The 25000-nt window shown below is 36.7% G+C and overlaps 1 protein-coding gene across 1 annotated transcript in view; it reads left to right on the forward strand.

Moving 5' to 3' along the window:
- Positions 1-25000, forward strand: part of LOC136847999 (uncharacterized) — an 80334-nt gene that overhangs the window by 54773 nt on the left and 561 nt on the right. The window contains exon 3 of the mRNA XM_067120010.1: positions 21454-21563. Coding sequence (XP_066976111.1) covers positions 21454-21563 — 110 coding nt within the window. The remainder of the gene's footprint in view (positions 1-21453; positions 21564-25000) is intronic.

Consider the following 25000-nt stretch of genomic DNA (forward strand, 5'->3'; position numbering starts at 1 on the left):
GTGATGGTTGGGTATCTGTGGGCCTGGAGGGGGTGGGGTGGGGGGAGTGTATAGCAGGCTGGCGGACGTGACTTCTGGGGCTAATATTGATTTTTGACCTTCCGTGGGCTCCCCCCCCCCCTCCCTTCTCCTCCTCCTCCTCGCACGCCTGCCCTGTGTATCTTCCCCTCTTCCTTACTCCGTTTCGGTCCGGATCTCTCTCTCTCTCTCTCTCTCTCTCTCTCTGGCATATAGATATGTTCGCCATTACGTGAGAGTTCAGTGACCCCTTCATATATGGTCGTTATTTTGTGAACTACGTGATGTATTTCGTATTGGTTCGTCCTCTGGAGACTTTTGAGGATGGCTGATGAGAAATGCTGAGTAATTAACTTTTACGGGGAGAGAGAGAGAGAAAGAGAGAGAATGTGTTCGTATTTGTCAGATTCCTAGTCCAGCAGTAACTGTTATCCCCTGCCAGTAATGTGTATATAATTTGGCACCTTTCCCTTGCCTTATACCCATCCAGGGAATTTGTCATCGAAGCCCGACCTTAGTAGTAATTGATATGCCATGACCTCATGATGACAAACGAAGACGAATGAAGACAAAACGTACTGTATTTACTCATTTATTCATTCGGATGTGCTTCCTGTATCCTGGCTCTGGTAGCTGAGTGCAGACGGCTCAAGCTTAAAGTAGGACTGCCGGATTACAGAGGTTGGAAATTCAGATGCCGTTCTAGAGAGCAAGAAGTTCTCTCTCTCTCCTCGTCGGTGCAACCCTTCAAATGCTCTCGTGTCCAGATTAAAGAGAATTTGAGGAGAGAATTTGTAGGGAATTTTCTACGGTTGTGTTTCATTCTCTCGTCTTTTAAACTGCCTGAAGGCCCGAATTGGAGAATTCCTCAGAGGGGAGATTAATGTCCTGTGTTGCATTACAAATTTCTGGTACTAATTAGGATCAGTAGTTTCTTTAAATGTTTCTTTGGCGTAAGAAGTTGTGAAGTGATTTTGCTTATTGTTTCTTGATTATCATCTTGGTTTTTCTTATTTTTTCATTGCATGAGTAACATATACATACATACATACATACATACATATATACATATATATATATATATATATATATATATATATATATATATATATATATATATATATATATATATATATATATATATATATATATATATGCAGTTTCCTATAGTCTTATTTGGTAGTAACGGCATAGATGCTACCAAAATTTATGATTGATGTTATTACATGCAGCATGAAAATACTACGAGTGTTTCATCTCAGTTGCCTGAGAGAGCATACACTCACACATAGATATATATGTGTGTATATATATATATTAACTGGTACATGTTTGTTTTGATTTAACTTTATTTCACTCTGTCTCGTACCCTCTTTTCACGTATTTATACTGAAAGAAGATATATATATATATATATATATATATATATATATATATATATATATATATATATATATATATATATATATATATATATATATATACTATATTTTTCTTTTACAGCTCTTGGTTCCGTTTAAACACACGAAATCAGTATCTGTAGCCAAACAACTTGCACCGTCCTACGCCGATTTGCGTAAAAGTACGCTGCATTATCGTATCATCTTTCCCGTAGGATTGAAAAGAAAGTTTCGTAAAGCAGACGATGCAAAGGTTGAGGCTTCATTTGAGAGAGAGAGAGAGAGAGAGAGAGAGAGAGAGAGAGAGAGAATGTCTAGATCAAATGACACACACCGCGTGAAGTAGAAACAAATTTACCATAGATAATTTCCATAGGAGAGAGAGAGAGAGAGAGAGAGAGAGAGAGAGAGAGAGAGAGAGAGAGAGGACCTCCACCTTGAAAAGAAAGAAGAAAAGAAAAGAAAAAAAAAAGAAAGGAAGACCAACAGCTTACTCGCGTCACCGAACTACGCCGTATTCGACCTACTTTGGCCGCTGGAAGAGGGTTGTGGGTGGTGAGAGGGGGAAGGGGGAGGTTGAGGGGGCCGAACCACAGGGGAGAGAGAGAGAGAGAGAGCCTCTAGGGGAAAAAGGGGGGGGGTTTATTTGGAAAAAAAGGGCGGGGGAAAACTGAGTTGCGTCGCTGTCTTAATTTAACCAGATATTCGGTTTTTCTTTCTTTTCGTTAACTTTAAAGATAGAATAAGATGACATCAGTTTATTTTGATGTATATTGATGCCTCTATCCCCCTTCTCTCTCTCTCTCTCTCTCTCTCTCTCTCTCTCTCTCTCTCTCTCTCTGTGCGTATCGACCTGTCGAAAGTGAGAGTGCAGGTAGGTAGGTAGGTTGAGCCGACCAAGGTACGGGGGGGGGGAGGGGGGAGAGAGAGAGAGAGAGAGACTGATTTGAATTATGGATGCATATTTTTTTTTCATTCTAGCGTCATTATTTACAAGTACACGGCAGTTTACCATATTTTTAAGGCTTCGTGTCACTAGCACGAAAAGTCGGATTAATATTATTGAAGGTTTTGTTTCATGCAAGTTCTTGCTTCCCTTGTAATGAGGTGTTATATTCACGTAATTCTCATTCTGGATGGGTCTGTACTCCGATAAATTTGTTTTTTATTTCTAAACTGTGTGGCTAGATACCAGGTTTTATGCGTGCATCTCTCTCTCTCTCTCTCTCTCTCTCTCTCTCTCTCTCTCTCTCTCTCTCTCTCTCTCTCTCTCTCTCTCTGTGAAATTTGGTAATCGAATCTCTATGAATCACAAATTGACTTCAGTATTCAGGCATACTTGTCCTAAAGAGCGATATTCATATCATAAAAGTGAAAACACAGAAATCTTCCTGCATGTTCTGTTCCACTATTGAGAAAAATTGGTTCCCTTGTCAATAAATTAAATGAGGAATGAAAATGAGAAAAATCTTTAACCGTATCAAGGTCAAAGCACTGTTTAATGAGCAAGAGCCCGTGCTGCCACAAGGAATGATGAAACAAAATTACCGAACGCCTCTCTGTCTTCAATTCGCATGGCAGTGTGCGTCAGTGAGAGTGAAATTGAAGAGTTCCCCTACGTTTGTTCGTCCACCCTTGCATTAATGTAATTTGCCCTTTCCTATCGGTGTTTCCAGCTCTGTGAAAAGTGGAGTAGAATTCTTGGACACCTGACAGGTAATCCATGCGGCTATTTATTCGATGTTGTTGTGCTCGATTCAAGAACGTTGTGCAGTTAGAACCCCAGAGAACATCAAGCTAAGGTGCCGTGCATTGCTACCATAAAACAGTTCGCCTTTGTAATTTACTAATTTATTTATATTTTGATATATTTGTTTGTTCATTTTTGAATGTCTTTTTTTTCCCCTGTTCTTGTAACGGATTTCTTCTTTCTCTATTTCCTATTATCTTCTGTATCTTCTTTCAAACGAACGTCATATTGTTTGGGAGCTTGAATTTCAAGTCAGTGGCCCCGGTGGGCTTGTTCCATATGAATAGGTGTTTATCATAATAATAATAATAATAACAGACAACAGACAAAATAGGACCTGGGCATCATCTCCCATATTTGTGTTATAGTGATCTTAACTCCCCTTTAACACAGAGAGAGAGAGAGAGAGAGAGAGAGAGAGAGAGAGAGAGAGGGGTTATTATCCTAAATCCATCACACCATTATAGAGCTTTCGCAAGACCAAATGTTTCTTCGACATTCCTAGTGTGTCTGGCAACGTCTGGGAAGGGAAGGACGGATGCAGAAGAATGTCTAGACGAAAAAGCAACTGAACGGTGCCAAAGAGGTGTCGTTCTTCACCTCTGAAATTCTCGTCTAGTTGAAGGCCATTGGAGATGGAATGCATGCCAGGATTTCGTTAACTGCATTAAGTTTCTTTGGAAGGAGAGTGTTCTACTTGTTAAGATTGGATAGCCTGCATTCTTAGGAATTGGTTATTCTAAAATATTTTATTTGCGTTGGCAGGATTTCGTTAATTGTATTACGTTTCATTGGAAAGAGAGTTTTCTACTGGTACAATTTCATGGCCTGTATTCATAGGAATTGGTAATTCTGAAATCTATAATATTACTGTAGCGTGTATCCATAGGAGTTGCAGTTTTAAGGTCATGAATTTATAATCTTCATTTTGAGAGAGAGAGAGAGAGAGAGAGAGAGAGAGAGAGAGAGAGGGGGGTTAATATTTGTGTAGGCTGTATCCATAGGAATTGCTCTTTTGAGGTCGTGGATTTAGAATCTTCACTTTAATAGATTTTTGCATAGGCTATTGTCATTATTAATCTGTTTTTTGATTCCGTAAAATGGCCATATGCACACACAGAGAGAGAGAGAGAGAGAGGGAATCCTCCCATTCCTCCGTTATTAAAGGTGCACGGTTTAGTCCACGCGTTGCAGTGGAACTCCACATATGCCTTTGTGAAGAAGGGTTGGCAGTTATCAGGTAACTTATTGATTTAAAATCGTGTTCTGACTTCTTTATAGAATCGTCGAGGTCTTGCGTAGAGGGGGTGGCAGTAGTAGAAGAATGCACTAAGACCTGTCCCCCCCCCATAGTTATGTAAGTGTCGGGGACTTGACTAGACTCTCTCTCTCTCTCTCTCTCTCTCTCTCTCTCTCTCTCTCTCTCTCTCTCTCTCTCTCTCTGTGCTATGTTGTTGTCAGTGTGTTTGTTGGTTACCTTTTCTTTGTTGCATGTTGTTTACTTATTCACGAGGGAAAACATATGATGATTCTCTCTCTCTCTCTCTCTCTCTCTCTCTCTCTCTCTCTCTCTCTCTCTCTCTCTCTGCACTTGTAGGGCGTTATTCTAAGTAGTGTGTTACATTTGTTATTTTCTTGTCAGTTATTTGATACCATATATTATGCAAAACCTTGAGTTGGATATAAAAACCTACGTATATATATATATATATATATATATATATATATATATATATATATATATATATATATATATATATATATATATAAATAATTTTTTTTACTTTGGTTTGTTTTGCTAGAGTACGTGGCAGAATGAAACTGTTTTGTAACAAAATTATACAGTTTTCCTGCAACGCATGTATGTATGTATATGTGTGTATGTGTATATATATATATATATATATATATATATATATATATATATATATATATATATATATATATATATATATATATATATATATATATATATATATTAAGAAGTTATTACTTCACATAGCTCACATAGATAGATGGTAATGAAAACCATGAAACTGGTGTACATTTGTCACAGTGTGGATAATATTAAGAAACGCCTTGTTTTAGAAGTCTTTGCAAAATGCCAGTTCATCTTCAAGACCCCGGTTATAGCTGTTACAATGATCGAAATGTAAAAAAAAAAAAAATGCAAGCAGCATAGTTTATGCACTTCATTAGTCTGGACCAACATCTTCCTTGCTCATAAGCTATGACTGATCCACGGGCCCGTCTGGACATAGCTGTAACAAGCAATATTTATTAACGTGGCGTCTAGTGTTTGCTTGGCGCAGGCATTGCTGACGATGCTAACAGTTCTCTCGGGAGGTTTCTGCTGTTTTTATTTTCTATTCTCTGTGTGTTTATTTTTGTATTTTTGGTAAATGGGCGATTAAGAATATTTTCTTGTAGAGTCATCACATGATACAGTTTCATAGAAATGTAACACAGCTTTAAAAATGCGTAAAAGCAACGTACAGGGATTTTCATATAGTAAGATTGATATATGAAGGTATTGTTTTATTAATAATAATAATAATAATAATAATAATAATAATAATAATAATACAACGGTGTCTAGTCTTTTGGAAAGTTTCCAAATGATTTCATCTGAATGAGTAGTAATATATATATATATATATATATATATATATATATATATATATATATATATATATATATATATAGTGTATACATATACACAAGTTGCGGATGAAGAACAATATCATTTTATATTAAACCAGCTTAATTTATGAAAATTGTATACCAGTTCGTCTAGTTTCATAACGTTCCCATTTAAATTTCAACTTAAACCTTATCAGAATTCCTGCCAAGAGTTGCCGTACGTGAACAATACCAATCGCAAACGCACGACGAAGAAAAAAAAGAAAGGAAGGAAGGAATCGTGCCTGTCAAGACATTCCCAGCAGTGACAGACGCCTCTCTCCTTGACCTTGAAGGTCACGTGGAGGCGAAAAAGGTTTTCTTTCGGAAGGAAAGGAGAAAGGAATTTATTGAAGGAGCACATCCCGTGGCAGTTATGGAAGCAATGCACCCCAGGGATTATTGCTGAGACAATTAGAGAGAGAGAGAGAGAGAGAGAGAGAGTGAGAGAGAAGTAGTAGTCACGGGGAACTTGACACACATCGCAGGATAAGATGTCTGGTTGTTTTTGAGTCTTTTGTAAGTGTGTTTGAGTTTGTGATAAAAGTCTGGTTGTTTATGAGTTTGTTGTAAGTCTGGTTGTTTTTGAGTATGTTACGTAAGTCTGGTTAGTTTTGAGTTTGTAATACGTCTGGTTGTTTGAGATTGTTATCATTCTGGTTGTTTTTGAGTTTGCTCTATAATTCTGGTTGTTTTTGAGTTTGTTATGTAAGTCTGGTTGTTTTTGAGTTTGTTGTAAGTCTGGTTGTTTTTGAGATTGCTATAATTCTGGTTGTTTTGCATTTTGTTATAAATCTGATTGGTTTTGAGATTGTTCTAATTCTGGTTGTTTTTGAGTTTGTTATATAAATATGGTTGTTTTTGTGATTCTTATGATTCTCGTTGTTTTTTTAGTTTGTTATAATTCTGGTTGTTTTTGAGGTTGTTGTTATCTGGTTGTTTTTGAGATTGTTGTAATTCTGGTTGTTTATTTTGTTATCAATCTGGTTGTTTTTGAGATGATTATAATTCTTGTTTTTTTTTTAGTGCCTTGGTCCGGAAGGAATTGCTTTTGTTTGCTCTATTTATTCGTTATGAAGTTGCTTTTATATTCACATTAAATTTAGTCGAAATAGATCTTTTGTTTTCTTTTGTTAAAGGTAGTTGTTCTTTATTTCCTTTGGCTGTTTTTATAAGTTTTCATAACAAGTCGCAACGAGTGTTATTTGTTTTTACTATAGCTTTTATTTTTATGAAGATGATAATTGGAATGATATATATATATATATATATATATATATATATATATATATATATATATATATAATAGTAAAGGACCGTTGTGTCGAAAGGCCTGGCAACCACTCCATTTTTTCTTTTTACAGTCGTGGCATTTGCCTTTATTTTTACATTCATCACATTCCATATCCTTGTGAATCAGTTATACACACATACAATGTCATATATATATATATATATATATATATATATATATATATATATATATATATATATATATATATATATATATATCTTTATACTGTTAGAAGTAATTACGTTTTGTTTTCCTTGTGATTTTTTGAGTTTACTTTTTTCATTGGTGTCTCAGACTCACTCTTGTTTACACATTTTAATTTTCGTCAATAATCATTACCAATGGGCTGCACTTTTCAAGCGTAACATTTTCACATCCTGATAACATTTCCGTTTCTCTTTAAGTACACTGAAATGAAATAAATTTTTAAGAAAACATTCTACCGGGATTGTTATGTCCCGTAGCCTATATAGAAATAAAACTCATAAAGAAAACATCCAGCCGGTATCATTTTGTCCTGTATATAAACTTACACAAACACACACACGGACACCAAAGTACTTATTCAGAACAAGCTATGCAATAAACACAGTGAAACTCTTAAGTCTATTTCAGCCCTTGCCTTGCTCCAATATCTTGAGGGTGTCTTCACCTTTAAGACCTATGCATGCGTTCACTTGGCGTCTCTGTAGGGGGATGCATTTGTTAACATGTGTGTGTGTGTCTTTGACACTTGGCTGGCCATCCTGAGGTGCAGGAAAAAGAAGAAGAGGAGGAGGAGGAGGAGGAGGAGGAGGAGGCGAAGAAGAAGAACGAGAAGAAGAAAAAAAGTTGAGGGAGGAGGTTATTGGACTCGGTTGAAGGTCAAGATACCTCATACTGGTCTGTGGTGGGGGTAGGAGTTAGGGGAGGGGGAATGGGGGTCTGCCAGGCTGAGAAGGGGGGGGTAGCAACTTTCTGAGACTAGACTTGAAGTTTCAGGGGAAGGAGGAGGGGTAGGGGAGGGGAGAATGCAGGGTACATAGGGGAAGGGGAGGGGATTGGAAGAGTTTGGGAATGCAAGATGAGGAGGAGGAGGAGGAGGAGGAAACAGAAAAGGAAAATGAGGAGTAGAAATTTAAAGTTCTTGGTTTGAGGGGTAGGAGGTGGGAGGCGGGGGACGTAGGGTCGTAAGGGAAAGGGGGGGGGGCGGTTGTGTGGAAGAAGACAATCTGGTTAAAGGTAGACATCATATTGGTAGGGGTGAGGTCGATTTACGTGATAGTGCAATTTTTCAGCATTGTTTTTGCAGTACTGTAGTGTGTTCGTGGTTTATATATATATATATATATATATATATATATATATATATATATATATATATATATATATGTGTGTGTGTGTGTGTGTGTGTGTGTGTGTGTGTGTGTGTGTGTGTGTGTGTGTGTGTGTGTGGTGTGTGGGCCGTAATTTCAAAGAATGATTTACATGTTTTTGTCGAAGGCACCAAATATAGTATTATGTACTAAGGTCATTGCCTCCCACTTTTCACTTAGGTTAGGAAATTGTTGCATAAGAAACGAAGGCCGTTGTCCCATTGGGCAGCGCAGCGACCAGCCAGGAGGATGTTCAGTTTAACTTCCGTCTGAGTCGGGTATGAAACTTCTAATTTTAGAAGCAGAGATTGTCGATTAAGTTTCAATGGGATTTTGAGCTATTTTGAGCTATAATGGGGAACTGTAGTTTATTTTCATGCTGTGTTCTTACTCAAGCAATGTTGAGCTTAAATTTGTCTTCTGATTACGTAATGAATGAGGTTGCTGGGAAACACGAAAATCTTTCCGTGAATCTGGACGCTGGTACTATTATGCAGTTCATTCCTTTGCAAGTATACTATTTAAAACCATATTGTTTATGTAGGCGTCGAAGATTGCACGTATGTATGCTACGCATTTTTTTCTAAGAGGAATGAGGAGTGTGTGATACACGGGCATACCACTACTGTACCACTATTGTCCAAGTTGTTCCTTTGCAAATATGCTATGCAAAAGGCTATTTGTCTATGCATGGTGCATCGGGAAGCGTGGAAGATTGCACGTACGTATGCTACGTGTGTTTACATTTTTGAAAGGGAGGGACGTATGATATACGGACGTACCACCACTAGCTATACAGCATAGCTGAGCCTCTGTGTACAACGTCTGAGGGTGTCTATGTAAGCTAGAGAGCTATAGGTAGGTGGGTGTTGCGAAGGCCATGGTTGTAGGAGGGGGAAGACCAACTCCTCTTCTTGGAGGCTTGCCAAGTTATTCACTCTCTCTCTCTCTCTCTCTCTCTCTCTCTCTCTCTCTCTCTCTCTCTCCAGACTGTATGCTCCATCCTCTCCCTTTCACCCCTCCCCCATCTCTCTCTCTCTCTCTCTCTCTCATAAACGCAGCTACACTTCTGGAACTGCATTGGTAAATTTGGAAAGTCTCGATAGGCTGTAGTATTTGTGGTACGGTCTTAATTCGATGCTTAGAGAGCTAAATGTGTGTGTGTGTGGTTGTCAGAGTAAGGTTATTTTTTTCTTTTTTGCATTGTCCTAATGCTTAATGAAGGATCCTCGCTGTCCACGAGTAGATGTGTTGCGCGTTTGTGCACATCAGAGAGTGCTAATTTCGGATTCGTGTTGGTCTCCATTCTTCGCATGTTTATTTTCGTGGGTGCAGGATCTTTCATGCAATGTTGCAACGGACTTTGGCGTGTCTCATCGTATCGGTTCAAGTTTTTTTTTTTCTACACATTTAACTCCTTTTTTATTTTACAAGGTAACTCTGCTTTTATGTGGTTTGTAATTGAATTTACGGTCATTATCTCATGCAGAATGCAGATTTCGTAAGTAAACATTGATGTGAATCTTGTAGAATTTGTATGCATATATATATATATATATATATATATATATATATATATATATATATATATATATAGAGAGAGAGAGAGAGAGAGAGAGAGAGAGAGAGAGAGAGAGAGAGAGAGAATGAATCCTGTTCAGCTAGGAGGGGAGAATGACATGAAATGATTTCTTCGAGTAGCGACGAAGCGAGAGAGAGAGAGAGAGAGAGAGAGAGAGAGAGAGAGAGAGAGAGAGAGAGAGAGAGAGAGAGAGCGAAGGAATGCCAGGGTGTGTCTGCCTCTACAACTCCGACTTCATTAAAGGGGAGAAGATGATATTGGTCGGAGGCGAAAGTGGAAGAACGCCAAGGAGAAGAGGAGGAGGAGGAGGAAAAGTGGCCTCGTCGCGATTAGACGAATATAAATATTTATAACTGGCGGCTGTGCAAGGAAGAAGGATGGATAGGACTGGCGTATGTAGTAGACGGGGTTGGTTTGGGATGGGTTGGGAAGGAGGTGGGAGGAGAAAATGAGGGGGGGTGGGGTAAGTGTTGGTGTGTTTTAATTGGGGCATAGAATGGTTTTCGTTTTGCTGCCTTTTGGATTGTATGTGTGGGTTATTGTTAATGAAAATCCCTTTCATCATGATTGTGTTTAGGTAATTGCTCTCTCTCTCTCTCTCTCTCTCTCTCTCTCTCTCTCTCTCTCTCTCTCTCTCTCCTGTAAATTGCCATCGTCAGAATTGTCTCTGCTAGTTTGTTCTTATAAACTTTGTCATAGAAATAAATTCGTTTTCTCATACATTGTAAAACGAAATTTTGATTGTTGCTGTCTTAACGTGCGTATTAGGAATCTCTCTCTCTCTCTCTCTCTCTCTCTCTCTCTCTCTCTCTCTCTCTCTCTCTCTCTCTCTCTCTCTCTCTCCCCCGTCTGTACGCGGATTTGGTTGAAGGGTTGAGTTGGCATATTTTCGCGAAGGTAATGTCGCCATTTTCTTTTCGAATATTGTTGATTATTTCTGTTCAGTGGCATTGTGAAAATGATTTGCCCTGTGTGCGCTCGTTTTTATTATTGTTTTGTGTTCTCAGTAAGATCAGTTTTTGTTTGTTTGTTTTGGTTTATTAAAAGAGAGAAGCACTTCGGCTATTCACTGTGATACCGGATCGTATTGCCAAGAAGCATAGCAACATGCTGAGATAAACATTGGTCGGTTCTTGGATATTTTAAGAAGCTTTAGAATGATTTTAGCTGTTGGTGCTGTTTCGCAAGTCTCTCTCTCTCTCTCTCTCTCTCTCTCTCTCTCTCTCTCTCTCTCTCTCTCTCTCTCTCTCTCTCTCATATTCTTCTTTGTGAAACTCAAAAATCATTTTAGATACTGATACCATTTGCACACCACATTCTCTCTCTCTCTCTCTCTCTCATTTCTTTTATGAAACTCAAAAGTCATCTTAGTTACTGATGCCATTTGCAAGCCACATTCTCTCTCTCTCTCTCTCTCTCTCTCTGTCATTTCTTTTATGGAACTCAAAAATCATTTTAGATACTGATGCCATCTGCAAACCACATTCTCTCTCTCTCTCTCTCTCTCTCTCTCTCTCTCTCTCTCTCTCTCTCTCTCTCTCTCATATTTCTTTTATGGAACTCAAAAATCATTTGAGATACTGATCCCATTTGCAAGCAACTCTCTCTCTCTCTCTCTCTCTCTCTCTCTCTCTCTCTCTCTCTCTCTCTCTCTCTCTCTCTCTCTCTCTCTCTCTCTCTCTATTTCTTTTATGGAACTTAAAAATCATTTCAGATACTGATGCCATTTGCAAACCACACTCTCTCTCTCTCTCTCTCTCTCTCTCTCTCTCTCTCTCTCTCTCTCTCTCTCTCTCTCGCTCTCTCTCTCTCTATCTCTCTCTCTCTCGTACTTAATAATAACCATGATAGCGAGCTACTGAGGAGGAGGAGGAGGAGCACCTTGCTTCGCCTTACCCTGGCTAAAGGTGATGGTTCCTAACTTCGTGAGAATTCCGTTGCACCTCCTTCGGTTATATTTAGAGTCAGCAGGGCTCACAGAAATTATCATCATGGCCTCCGTATTACTAATACATTATTAATATTGGGTATAAAAGAGTGTTTACAATAATCGCCGGATTCAGTGACGTTTCAGTTTGAATTCTGAAAACCTGTGATTTCAGCTGTTTCGTTCTACTGAGATTGCGTCCTGAGGGAGGGGATGGGGTGGGTTTTTTTTTTTTTTCATTGTCGTTGGTTGCCTAATCGTCCACCAGTATTTTTGGGCATGGGTTAATTTGCCTCGTTACCTTTGAAGACTGGAGTTTTGTTTGTTTATATGTTTCTGTTTATTTTGGTTGGGGGGAGGGGGTGTGGCTTGCTTAATAGGTTTGACGTCATCGGTCTCTTGACGCCTAGATTTTTCTGAAACTCTATATTAGGGCTCAGTGTCATTGAATGCTTGTGATGTGGAAATTCGCATTATGTATATTCGCGTATTGGCATAGATCGTATGTACATTTGTGTTGTTTTATATTTATGCAAAGCTTAATGCACATGCAACCCCCTCTCTCTCTCTCTCTCTCTCTCTCTCTCTCTCTCTCTCTCTCTCTCTCTCTCTCTCTCTCTCACAGCTACTAGCTTATTGCACTTATACCCATCCTGGCAACGACCCATCGCAGTTACCCTACTTCCAGGTGCATAATTATGTCCTGAAGTCAGTGGAAGAACAGTTGATTAAACAGAAAACGTCTACTAGAGAATGTTTAAGGTTCATCTTTTGGAAAATTCATTGAGTCTGTTCACTGAAAGAATTTTTGTACCTGGCACGTGCGTGACTTTAGTGGGGTGTAGCATAAGTGTGCATACACCTGAACATTTTATTTATCTGGGCTTGTGCTATACATATGACGAAATGGCTCTGTGTCACTTGGAAATTGCTCCTAAATTTTGATAAATTGATGTATAAATGTGCATCTAATTTTGATAAATTGATGTATAGATCTGCACCTAAATTTTGATAAATTGATATATATATATATATATGCACCTAACTTTTGATAAATTGGTGTATAAACTTGCACCTAAATTTTGATTAATTGATGTGTAAATCTGCACCTAAATTTTGATAAATTGATGCGTAGATCTGCACCTAAATTTTGATAAGTTGATGTATAAATCTGCACCTAAATTTTGATAAATTGATGCGTAAATCTGAACCTAAATTTTGATAAACTGATGTATAGATTAGCACCTAAATTTTGATAACTTGATGTATAAACCTGCACCTAAATTTTGATTAATTGATGTGTAAATCTGCACCTAAATTTTGATAAATTGATGCGTAGATCTGCACCTAAATTTTGATAAGTTGATGTATAAATCTGCACCTAAATTTTGATAAATTGGTGCGTAAATCTACACCTAAATTTTGATAAGTTGATGTATAAATCTGCACCTAAATTTTGATAAATTGATGTATAAATTTGCACCGAGATTTTGATAAATTGATGTATAAATCTGTACCTAAATTTTCATAAGTTGATGTATAAATCTGCAAATAAATTTTGATACATTCATGTATAAGTCTTCATCCAAATTTAGATACATTGATGTATATTGTATTTAATCATGTTATTTATAGAAGTCCTCATGTGAATATGATCGTTGCTATTGTTACGATATCACCTCAGGTAACAACAGCCGAAATACTGCTATTGTTAGACGATTCATTGTTTCCCCATCGTCCGATATCAGGCAGCCCCGTTGTTTATTTTAGTCGTGACATCGTCCAGGGCTAAGCGTAAAGAGCTGGTGACGCGAATGTGCATCCCCTTTTGATTCAGGACAGGATACTCAACCTCCCCCGTCCACCTCTCAACCCCCTCACGCCCCTCCCACACGCACTTGCTTGGTAAATATAGTAAGCTGATATTTAAACTGCGCGTCTCTGCCTCGTTGTCATCAGTCAGAATTAAAGGACATTTGTGCTTGCTTGTTTCCCCCCTCCCCTCCCTTCCTTCCCCTACCTCTTCCCCCTCCCCCCCTCAACGTCCGTGGTCCGTTTTTAAATGTTGCATCCGTGTGGGGGCGTGGATCTCTAAACATGGCGGTCATGGGGGAGCTTTTTTTTTTTTCTTCTTTTTTTTTTTGAAGTCTTCAGTGACGCCGTGATGACGTCAGGCGGTGATGCCGTGACGTCATGGATTGCATTTCTCATCCTGCCCCATTCAAGGTCCTAACCTTTATGGCTGCTGCTGCTGCTGCTGCCGTCTGTCTCATCTCCCTTTCATCTTCGGTCCCTCCTCCCGGGGTCTAGTTTTTGTTGTTGTTATTATTCGTTTAGGCGAGAGTTCCTCCTCCTCCTCCTCCTCCTCCTCCTCCTCCTCCTCCTCCTCCTGTCCGTTCTTGTCTTGTGCCTCCCACTCCCGTCTTTGTCGCTTTTCAGTTATTATTATTATTATTATTATTATTATTATTATTATTATTATTATTATTATTATTGAGTCCATGTGTGGTACAGTTCTTAACGTTTTGCGTTTTACAACAATTTTGTCATCATTGCTGTTTTATTATTATTATTATTATTATTATTATTATTATTATTATTATTATTATTATTGAGTCAATACTTGATAAAGTCCTTGACCTTTGGCATTTTATTACAGTTTATCATCAATGCTGTTATTAATATCACTAGTTACAGAAGTGGAAACTGAACCATTATTATTATTATTATTATTATTATTATTATTATTATTATTATTATTATTATTATTATTATTATTATTATTATAAGCTAGTCCATATATGGTAAATTTCTTGACATTTGGCGTATTATTACAATTTATAATCATTGCTGTAATTCATATAACCAGTTATGTTAGTGAAAATTGAACTATATTAATAATAATAATAATAATATTATTATTATTATTATTATTATTATTATTGTTGTTGTTTATTTGGCAAAGTACGTAACGTTTTGAATTCAATAACAGTTTTACCGTCATTGCTGTTATTAAAATCACTAGTCACATCAATGGAAATTGAACCATTATCATTATTATATATATTAATAGTATTAGCATCATTATTATTAACTAGTCCATATATGGTAGAGTTCTTAACATTTGGCGTATAACAATTTATGTTACTGATCGCTAATTACAGTATTGGAAATTTATTATAATTTTGGAAACTGAACAGCAAGTCTGTGCAGAATAGTCTTCTAAACCACGGACATTGAAAGATCTGCCTCTCGGAGGAAGGAAGCATATAAGATTCGGGAATAATAATAATAATAATAATAATAATAATAATAATAATAATAATAATAATAATAAATTATAGAGCACACTAAATTTCCAAGCTTAGTAGCATGGTGGAAGGTTAATAATAATAATAATAATAATAATAATAATAATAATAACATACTTTATACTGTAGAGTACTTTAAACTTCCTAGCTAGGTACCATGGAAGGTTAATAATAATAATAATAATAATAATAATAATAATAATAATAATAATAATAATAATAATAAAAACATTATACTGTATAGTGCATTAAATTTCCTATCTCGGTATCATGGAGTGGTTAATAATAATAATAGTACAATATAGACTACACTAAATTTCCTACTTATTATCATGGAAGGCTTTCGGTGGCCAAACGGGCTGTTGAGACGAAAGTTCAGTATTCTTGTGGTGTTCTTTAGAAAAGGAGAACGAACAGAGAGAGAGACCGGAAAATTGCACAACGTCAACTCATGCTCTTATTATATTTATTTTTATTTTTGCTGTTTTTGTTTTTATTTTTCTTTTTTCGTTCCTCTGCAAGTGACTGGTTTAGGCTAGTAGATAAGCCCAAGGGTTCTAGTTTGACTTTTTTTTGTGTGTGTGTTTTTGTTGTTGGTTGCAGCTTCCTCGTATGGCTTTTTTGTCCACTTCTTTGCTGACTATATAATATAATATATATATATAATATATATATATATATATATATATATATATATATATATATATATATATATATGTATATATGTGTATGTGTATAGGCTATATATATTACGTGTACATACACATATATATTTCATCAACTACAGTCGATTAACTACCAGGTGCTTTGGTCAACGGATGCACATGTTATGATTTAACTGCTCGTGTCCAGAGCGTTAGTTAACTTCTTCGTGTTTTTGCATCTTACTTTACTCCTAAGACATGTTTCATGCCATTCATATTTTTCGTGCCACAACATGAATTGCTTGTGTTTTCCGTTTAGCACGAGAATTGTATTTTTCTTGTTGAGAGAGAGAGAGAGAGAGAGAGAGAGAGAGAGAGAGAGAGAGAGAGAGAGAGAGAGAGAGAGAGAGAGAGAGAGGAGTGTACATTTGTTTAGTCCAAAAATATGTGCTAATATATAATTTAGCATTCCGTGCAAATACTCAAATGTCTGAAGCCAAGTGAATTTCAAAATATGTTTATATCGAGAGAGAGAGAGAGAGAGAGAGAGAGAGAGAGAGAGAGAGAGAGAGAGAGAGAGAGAGAGAATTAACGTTTTGCCTGCCAAGTGTGTACATTTGTTCGGTCCAAAAATATGCAGATATATAAATGAGTATTCCGTGCACATACTCAAATATCTGAAGTCATGAATACCTGTAAAGTATATGTGTGTGTATGTGTATATATATATATATATATATATATATATATATATATATATATATATATGTGTGTGTGTGTGTGTGTGTGTATCCACAGGAAAGAATGTCTATTCCTTGCCAATAAATATTACTGGTATTATGACGGATATTTTATCTTTTCTTGGCCTTTCACGTGTGTTTGTGTGCAGTGAAAGTGAAAGTAATGTTAAGAAGCCCCGTTCTTGATTTATGCGTCCTGTGTCAATCGATTTTGCTCCCAGAATTCCGCGACGGATTTGACCTAACCGACGGTGTTGTGGTAGCTTTGATGTGTTACAGACAGATTCCTGACTGGTTACAGCCCTTTGTAGTAAGCTTTGTGAATTTTACGAGAGTTATGTTTGTAGTTCAGGGTGTGCAGAGCCGAGTGCAAATCTGTCAATACCTATTTCTATCTGCCTCTTTATATATAAAATATATATGTTTATGTATGTGTGTGTTTTATGTATGTATTTCTACATACGCACATATTGTTCACCTAGGATAGTTAAGCGTGGTGTTGTTATACAGGCCTAGATGCTAAGTGGATAATTTGGACGTTGATAACAATCAAGATGACACTCATTGTTACCAAATGGTATTGTTAGGTAATATCTACATTTCTGTCTAATCCATCGAACTACGTACCTACCTATCTATCTGTCTATATCTATCAATCTGTATAATATATATATATATATATATATATATATATATATATATATATATATATATATATATATATATGTGTGTGTGTGTGTGTGTGTGTGTGTGTGTGTGTGTGTGTGTGTGTAATATAAAATTCTGGAAGAAATGCTTCAGTTAGAATCGTCCCTCCATACATACTAAGGTACGGAAGCTTGTTCCTTTGGCATAATATCTAACGTTGTACCGTGTGAACTCTGCCGGGAGAGAGGAAGAGAGAGAGAGAGAGAGAGAGATATTGATCCAAGATCCGGTTCAACGACCTGACGTTAACTGCGTCGTCGTCGTCCTTACAGATTTGGATGTAAACATGTTCGAGTGTTATTTATTTGTTTATTATTATTGGTACTTATGCTGTTTTGATCCAGTTTCGTGTCGTACTTGATACTGACACGTGTCTGTTGAAAAAAAAAAAAAATAAAAAACTTTCGGAGTTCAACGGACATAACTTTATTACTCTATAGATTAGACGGTCATGTAACTTGTAAAAGTGTACTGATATTAAGTTTTGTCAGAGGTGGAGAATGATGACGTGGGAGGTGATTATTGAAGCTTTTTCCTATGACGTGGAGGAGTCATTTCTGTGTATAGCTGCGCACCATTGCTACCTGGCTTGAGAGTTCGTTACCCGTCTATGGGGAATACGCCTCGAGGTGTTTTATGTACATGTTGAAGTCATGGCACTGGTATTGATTTATTGCTTTACTTTTACTAAAACTGGCGTTACAAGATGTAGGTTATTGATGCCGTGATAAGATTAGATAGAAATTTTAAAAATGTAAATAAAAGGAATTTCGTATGAAAATATAAAAAAATAATAATATATATAGATATATAATGTTTATTTACATATATATACTGTGTATACTGTATGTATATATATATATATATATATATATATATATATATATATATATATATATATATATATATATAATATATATTTATATATATATATATATAATATATATTTATATATATACTATAATATACATAGAAAATAATATTTTTTACTGTAAACACATCAGCAGATTTACATCACGTGAACTCTCCCCGACGTTTTCATGGACTTGTAAAACTCGTTGTTTGCCGGAAAAAAGGAAAGTCAGTTTCCCGTATGAAAGAGGAATTTGGGAGCGTCTTTTCCCATTTTTCCCATTTTACTTGGACGAATGCCGGGAAATCTGTGAGACGCTCTTGATCTGTATTTTAAATAAATACATTCATGTAAAATTGTATGATTTTGATTCACGAAAATCAATTAATTTTTCTGACCTGAATTTATCTGTGTATATATATATATATATATATATATATATATATATATATATATATATATATATATATATATATATATATATATATATATATATATCTCTGTGTGTGTGTGTGTGTGTGTGTAATATTTATTCTTCTTGCGTAACTTACCTCCTTAGTACATAACCAGTTGGGAATTGTTTCACAAAGCCTTAGTAAAGGTTTGGTTTTATTTTTCATTGTAATGGCAGAATAAAACTGAATTTTTTTTATTATATTTAACTGCAATATGCTAATTTACAGACGATGATTATGGTGTTTGGCATTCAGTATATCAACATTGTCAGTAGATTATTGAGTAAATTATTTTATAAACGTTTTGTATGCATGCGTTGGTACGATTGCGGCAAAATATTTTCGTAAACGTTTCAGCCTTTGCTTGCCTTCGAACGTACGCAGAGTTTTCAGTCTTTGCATGCCTTCAAACATTAACGTTTTAGTCTTTGCATAATTTCGAACGTAAGCAGACGTTTCAGTCTTTGCATCCATTCAAACATAAGCAAACGTTTCAGTCTTTGCATCCCTTCGAACGTAAGCAGGCGTTTCAGTCTTTGCACCCCTTCAAACATAAGCAAACGTTTCAGTCTTTGCATCCCTCCGAACGTAAGCAGACGTTTCAGCCTTTGCATCCCTTGAAACATAAGCAAACGTTTCTATCCCTTCAAACATAAGCAAACGTTTCAGCCCTTGCATACCTTTGAACAGGAACGTTTCAGTCTTTTCATAGCTTCGAACATCAGCAAACGTTTCAGTCTTCGCATAAGCTAACGTTTTAGTCTTTGCGTGCCTCCGTACATATGTAAGCACTATGGAAATCCATGAATGCTTCTGACCTTGTGATTCATAAATAGAATGAGTCGACCACGAGGTGATGTATGAATAAGTATACTTGTCTATGTTTGTGTGTGTGTTTGTGAACGTGTCATCACGATCCAAAACTGAGCATGCAAAGAAGGAAGAAGACCTTTCCAAGGTCGCGCTGGCTGGGTTTGTTGTTGTAGGAGGGGGTTTGGGGGGTGGCCGGTAGCTGGCCGGGCACTGCCAAGTGTTCAGCTGGCATCAAACTATCTTATCTTGAAGGCTTTCCTCATTTAGAAATAGTTCCCTCGAGCTGTTGCAATCCGGTATTTTAGGAAGTGTTATGATTCGTGATAAGGTCTATTCATTTCTTTATTTATTTATTTTAGAACTATGGTCTCGTGCCAAGCATGTGTGTTTGATGTACACGGACTAACCATTGCTCTTGCGACAATTAATGAATTTATTCAGTTAGGCTTTTTTCTTCTTCAGAGGCTTCTGTTTGATACTGCATTCAGGTGCTTTGATGAGTTATTATTATTATTATTATTATTATTATTATTATTATTATTATTATTATTCAGATGAAGCCTATTCATATGGAACAAACCCATATTATTATTATTATTATTATTATTATTATTATTATTATTATTATTATTATTATTATTATTATTATTATTCAGATGAAGCCTATTCATATGGAACAAACCCACTGGGGCCACATACTTGGAATTCAAGCTTCCAAGGAATATGGTGTTCATTAGAAAGATGGAACAGAAGGTATTGGGAAACACAGAAAAAAGAGATCACTTATTTAAAAGAGAAAAAAATGAATTAACAAATTAATAAATAAATATATAAAATGTAGGTAAATTATTACAATACAAGGAGAGTTGTAGGGTAGTAATGCATTGCATCTTTACAGTCTTAACAATTTTATCTCCTGGTGTAAATTGTGTTAATAGTTTTACATAGTACACGTAGATTATAATTTGTTAATGATATGGAGTAATATAAATCTATGAAACGCCAATAATGAAGATGAGGTGGTACCGTCAAGTATTTCATCTGACCTTCTTGAAGAATGCTTCGGGCACCGTTGACCTTCTAAGGTCAATAAGCCAATGTGACTAAAGGACGAGATAATTTGGGGATTACTCACGAGTTTGATGCATTATCGTACATCCGCGTTGCCTTGACATTATTAGTTCAGCGCTGATGCACTGCCTTCAGATGCTGCATGAATCATGGGATGCGTACATGCACAAGCATGGGAGGTGATGCAAAGAGCAGTGGGATTCCTCTCTCTCTCTCTCTCTCTCTCTCTCTCTCTCTCTCTCTCTCTCTCTCTCTCTCTCATTCTGTTCAGGTGGTTTTTATGTAAATGCTGGTTAACCAGTTGATTTCCTGTAATTCTCTCTCTCTCTCTCTCTCTCTCTCTCTCTCTCTCTCTCTCTCTCTCTCTCTCTCTCTCTCTCTCTCTCATTTGATTGCCTGTAAACTTGGCAACACAACGATAGTGGTCATCGACTCCTTTATGCCAGTTGTTCACGGTAAAGGAAAATGAACATTCTCTCTCTCTCTCTCTCTCTCTCTCTCTCTCTCTCTCATGTTCAAGTGTTTTATTATGTAAATGCCGGTTAATCAGTTGATCACCTGCAATTCCTCTCTCTCTCTCTCTCTCTCTCTCTCTGCTGGCATCACAACGATAGTGGTCATCGACGCCTTTATGCCAAATGTTCATGATAAAAATAAATTAACTCTCTCTCTCTCTCTCTCTCTCTCTCTCTCTCTCTCTCTCTCTCTCTCTCTCTCTCTCTCTCTCTCTGCTGGCATCACAGCGATAGTGATCATCGACTCCTATACATCTAATGTTGCTCATTCAAGGAAAAAAAGCTTATTCATATTCAAGAGCATTATTCATCATTTTCTTCGTAATGAAACCCAGAGGGGATTCAGACTACCAAATAAGTTGTCCTCTATCTTTTTTGTTTACTGTGATGAAGAAGAAGAAGAAGAAGAAGAAGAAGAAGAAGAAGAAGAACTACTTTTGGGGCAGTGTGTCTAAAAACAGTTGCTGTTTCAGTGGCGTTTAGCCTGCAGGGAATCTTCTCTATTCTTTTTGTTATGTCTGTCCAGGTCTCTTGGAAATTTATTGTACCACCTACAGTACGTGCAGACGCGAGAAGAATTTAATAAGAAGAATATAGAAGACACTAACAGCAATAATAATAATAAAGTCGCCTGCTTATTGTCAGGTTAGACTTCATTTGTTGTGGCCCACGGGCGTAGTCTGATTACTTCGACTTTGACCTGTATTATTATTATTATTATTTGAATGCCAGGGCTCTAAGTATTTAAGAGTAGAGTACTTGGATTTATTTTTGTGGGTCCAACCGGAGGTGAGGATTTGTTTTGGCAGACGAATGTCTCAATGTCTCGCCCTTGATTCCCGGATGCTGCCCGGAAGCGCACACACACACACATAGAGAGAGAGAGAGAGAGAGAGAGAGAGAGAGAGAGAGAGAGAGAGAATGTCCTTTAAAAGGCCCTTCATCTCTGTCTCTCTCTCCCCGTCCGTCTACTCCGAGGCCACATCCAGCGTTTGATGCAGTACTGCAGGTTATAAGCTATTTTTTACGATGACTGCATAGACAGTTTTGTTCCACACCTCTCGTATGACTGCACCTCTGTCCTTTTTACCTCCCCCTCCCGCTCCCCCTCCCCCTTCCCCTTCCTCCACCCCCGCAATACGCAGAGAGGCGTTACTCATCGAGAATCATGTGAATGAATCACTTTTTTTTTTTTTTTTTTTTTAAAGTGTTGGGAGAAGAATGAATGCCTTCCTTATAAGCGGATGCCCCACCCACTAACCACAGATGCACTAACACTCTCTCTCTCTCTCTCTCTCTCTCTCTCTCTCTCTCTCTCTCTCTCTCTCTCTCTCCTCTTTTTTAGCAATCGAATGCATGGCTGTAATAGTCTTCTGGGAACACTGTCGAGTGTGATTTCTCTCTCTCTCTCTCTCTCTCTCTCTCTCTCTCTCTCTCTCTCTCTCTCTCTCTCTCTCTCTCTCGTATCATCATCATCATAAACTTTTTCAAACTAAGTTTAACATTTACAAGGGAGGACGTGAATTTGTTTAATATATATATATATATATATATATATATATATATATATATATACATACATACATACATACATACATACATACATACATACATACATACGCACACACACACACACACACTCACAAACACACGTACATACATTCTAAATTAGGATTCACTGAACTGGATGTCCTTGTTTGAAGGAAACGGATGTTGTCAGTGTAAGTACGCCCTTCTCTCTCTCTCTCTCTCTCTCCAACCTTCTTATCCCATCTCCTTAGATCTTACGCCACATTCGAGCAAAAAAGAAAGAAAAAAGAAAAACCTGTTATAGCAAACTTTTGTTCATTGAATGTATGAATGAAACGGATGTTATAGTTTCTTAAGTTTTGCTTTTACAATTCTGAACGTGTATCTCATGATGGAGTCTAAAGAGAGAAAGAGAGAGGGAGAGTAGTAGTAGTAGTAGTAGTAGTAGTAGTAAATTGATTTCATATAACATTTCTCATCTTACTGACGGCAAAGCTGGTGTGTCAGAGAGAGAGTGAGAGAGAGAGAACTTTTATAGTTTATTGCCCATTCCTGTCAGTTTAGTTTTTCATCATAACGGTGATGTTGTCAGCTTTCCTAAATAGAGCCCGGGGTTCAAGAGGAATAGTCAGCCATTCAATTCATCATCCTTTATTTGAATTAGGGGTGTAAACATTTCCTGGAATTTGATTCAAGTTTCTTTCCTGCTTAGTCACCACAAAGGCTCGGGGCTTTTAAATCACACTCCTCCAGTTTCTGAACATTTATGCATTTAAATGCGGCTTCCTGTGACGCGCTTTCTTATTTCCAAGTATTGCATCGTCTTTCAGGGTGAATTGGGTCATCGAGTGGATTCTGTGTTTAACAAATGTTTCATATTTGGTTGTTTGTATTTTCAATTTTTCAGTTTATTTTTTAATTTGTTAATTTATTTTTTTCTTTTTTGACAAGTGATATCTTCTTTGTGTATTTCACATTACCTTTTGTTTCGTCTGTCGAATGAACAACAAATTCTTTGGAAGCTTGAGTTTGAAGTCAGTGGCACCTGGTGGTGGTGGACTTGTTCCATATGAGTAGGGTTCGTCTTGTGAATAATAATAATAATAATAATAATAATAATAATAATCCAGTAATCCCAACATCACATCTCGGCAATGTATGGAAGTGAACAGAAAGTTAACTGTTCTTTTTTAACGGTGCGGTTTTTGTGTATGGCTGGTTGCCAGAGTCCACGTAACGGGATTCAGGCATTACTATGTGTGTATTGCCTACTTTTCCTTCATCAGCATTTGCTTGTATGTGTTCGTATGTATTTAAGAACTTGAACTGTTCGATGTCAAGGTGTGATTTCTTGTTGTGAAGCCTCGGGTGGCGTCAGAATAATTAGAGCTTCAAGTTGAAGGCATTGTTTCCATCATTTCCTACTGGTTTTTAATGAAGTATTATTAAACTGGGTACAGAACAATTGAAAGGGATCCTATCATTTCCTACTGGTTTTTAATAAAGTAATATTAAACTGGGTACAGAACAATTGAAAGGGGTCCTATAATTTCCTACTTGTTTTTAATAAATGTTAAACTGGGTACAGAACAATTGAAAGGGGTCCTATCGTTTCCTACTGGTTTTTAATAAATGATAAACTGGGTACAGAACAATTGAAAGGCGTCCTATCGTTTCCTACTGGTTTTTAATAAATGTTAAACTGGATACAGAACAATTGAAAGGGGTCCTATAATTTCCTACTAGTTTTTAATAAATGTTAAACTGGATACAGAACATTTGAAAGGGGTCCTATCATTTCCTACTGGTTTTTAATAAACGTTAAACTGGATACAGAACAATTAAAATGGGTCCTATAATTTCCTACTAGTTTTTAATAAGTTAAACTGGATACAGAACAATTGAAAGGGGTCCTATCATTTCCAACTTTTTTTTTTTTAAACTGATATGAAGCTGTATTTAAATCAAGCGAAAGAGGGGGTATTCTGGAAGCACATATATCGTGTTTTTAGTTTTATAGTTTTATAGAGTAGTTAAGCCAGAACAACCCACGTAGCCTATGTTGGTTTTAGTTTATGAAGTGATTGTATTTCAGTGTACACAACAATATGCAGACAGTGATTGTATTTCAGTGTACATACAATATTCATATTATGAGTGCATATCAGTATACAGACAGCATGCATACAATGAGTTTGTCACTATACATACATTAAACGTACACTGAGCGAATTATGACATATTTACAATATACATAAAATGAGTTTATTTCAGCATACATAACAATATAGCCTACATACAAAGTGTATTACAGTGTACATACAGTATACACACAATGAATGTATTTCAGTA

Source organism: Macrobrachium rosenbergii, chromosome 18, assembly GCF_040412425.1.
Source record: "Macrobrachium rosenbergii isolate ZJJX-2024 chromosome 18, ASM4041242v1, whole genome shotgun sequence".
NCBI lineage: Eukaryota > Metazoa > Arthropoda > Malacostraca > Decapoda > Palaemonidae > Macrobrachium > Macrobrachium rosenbergii.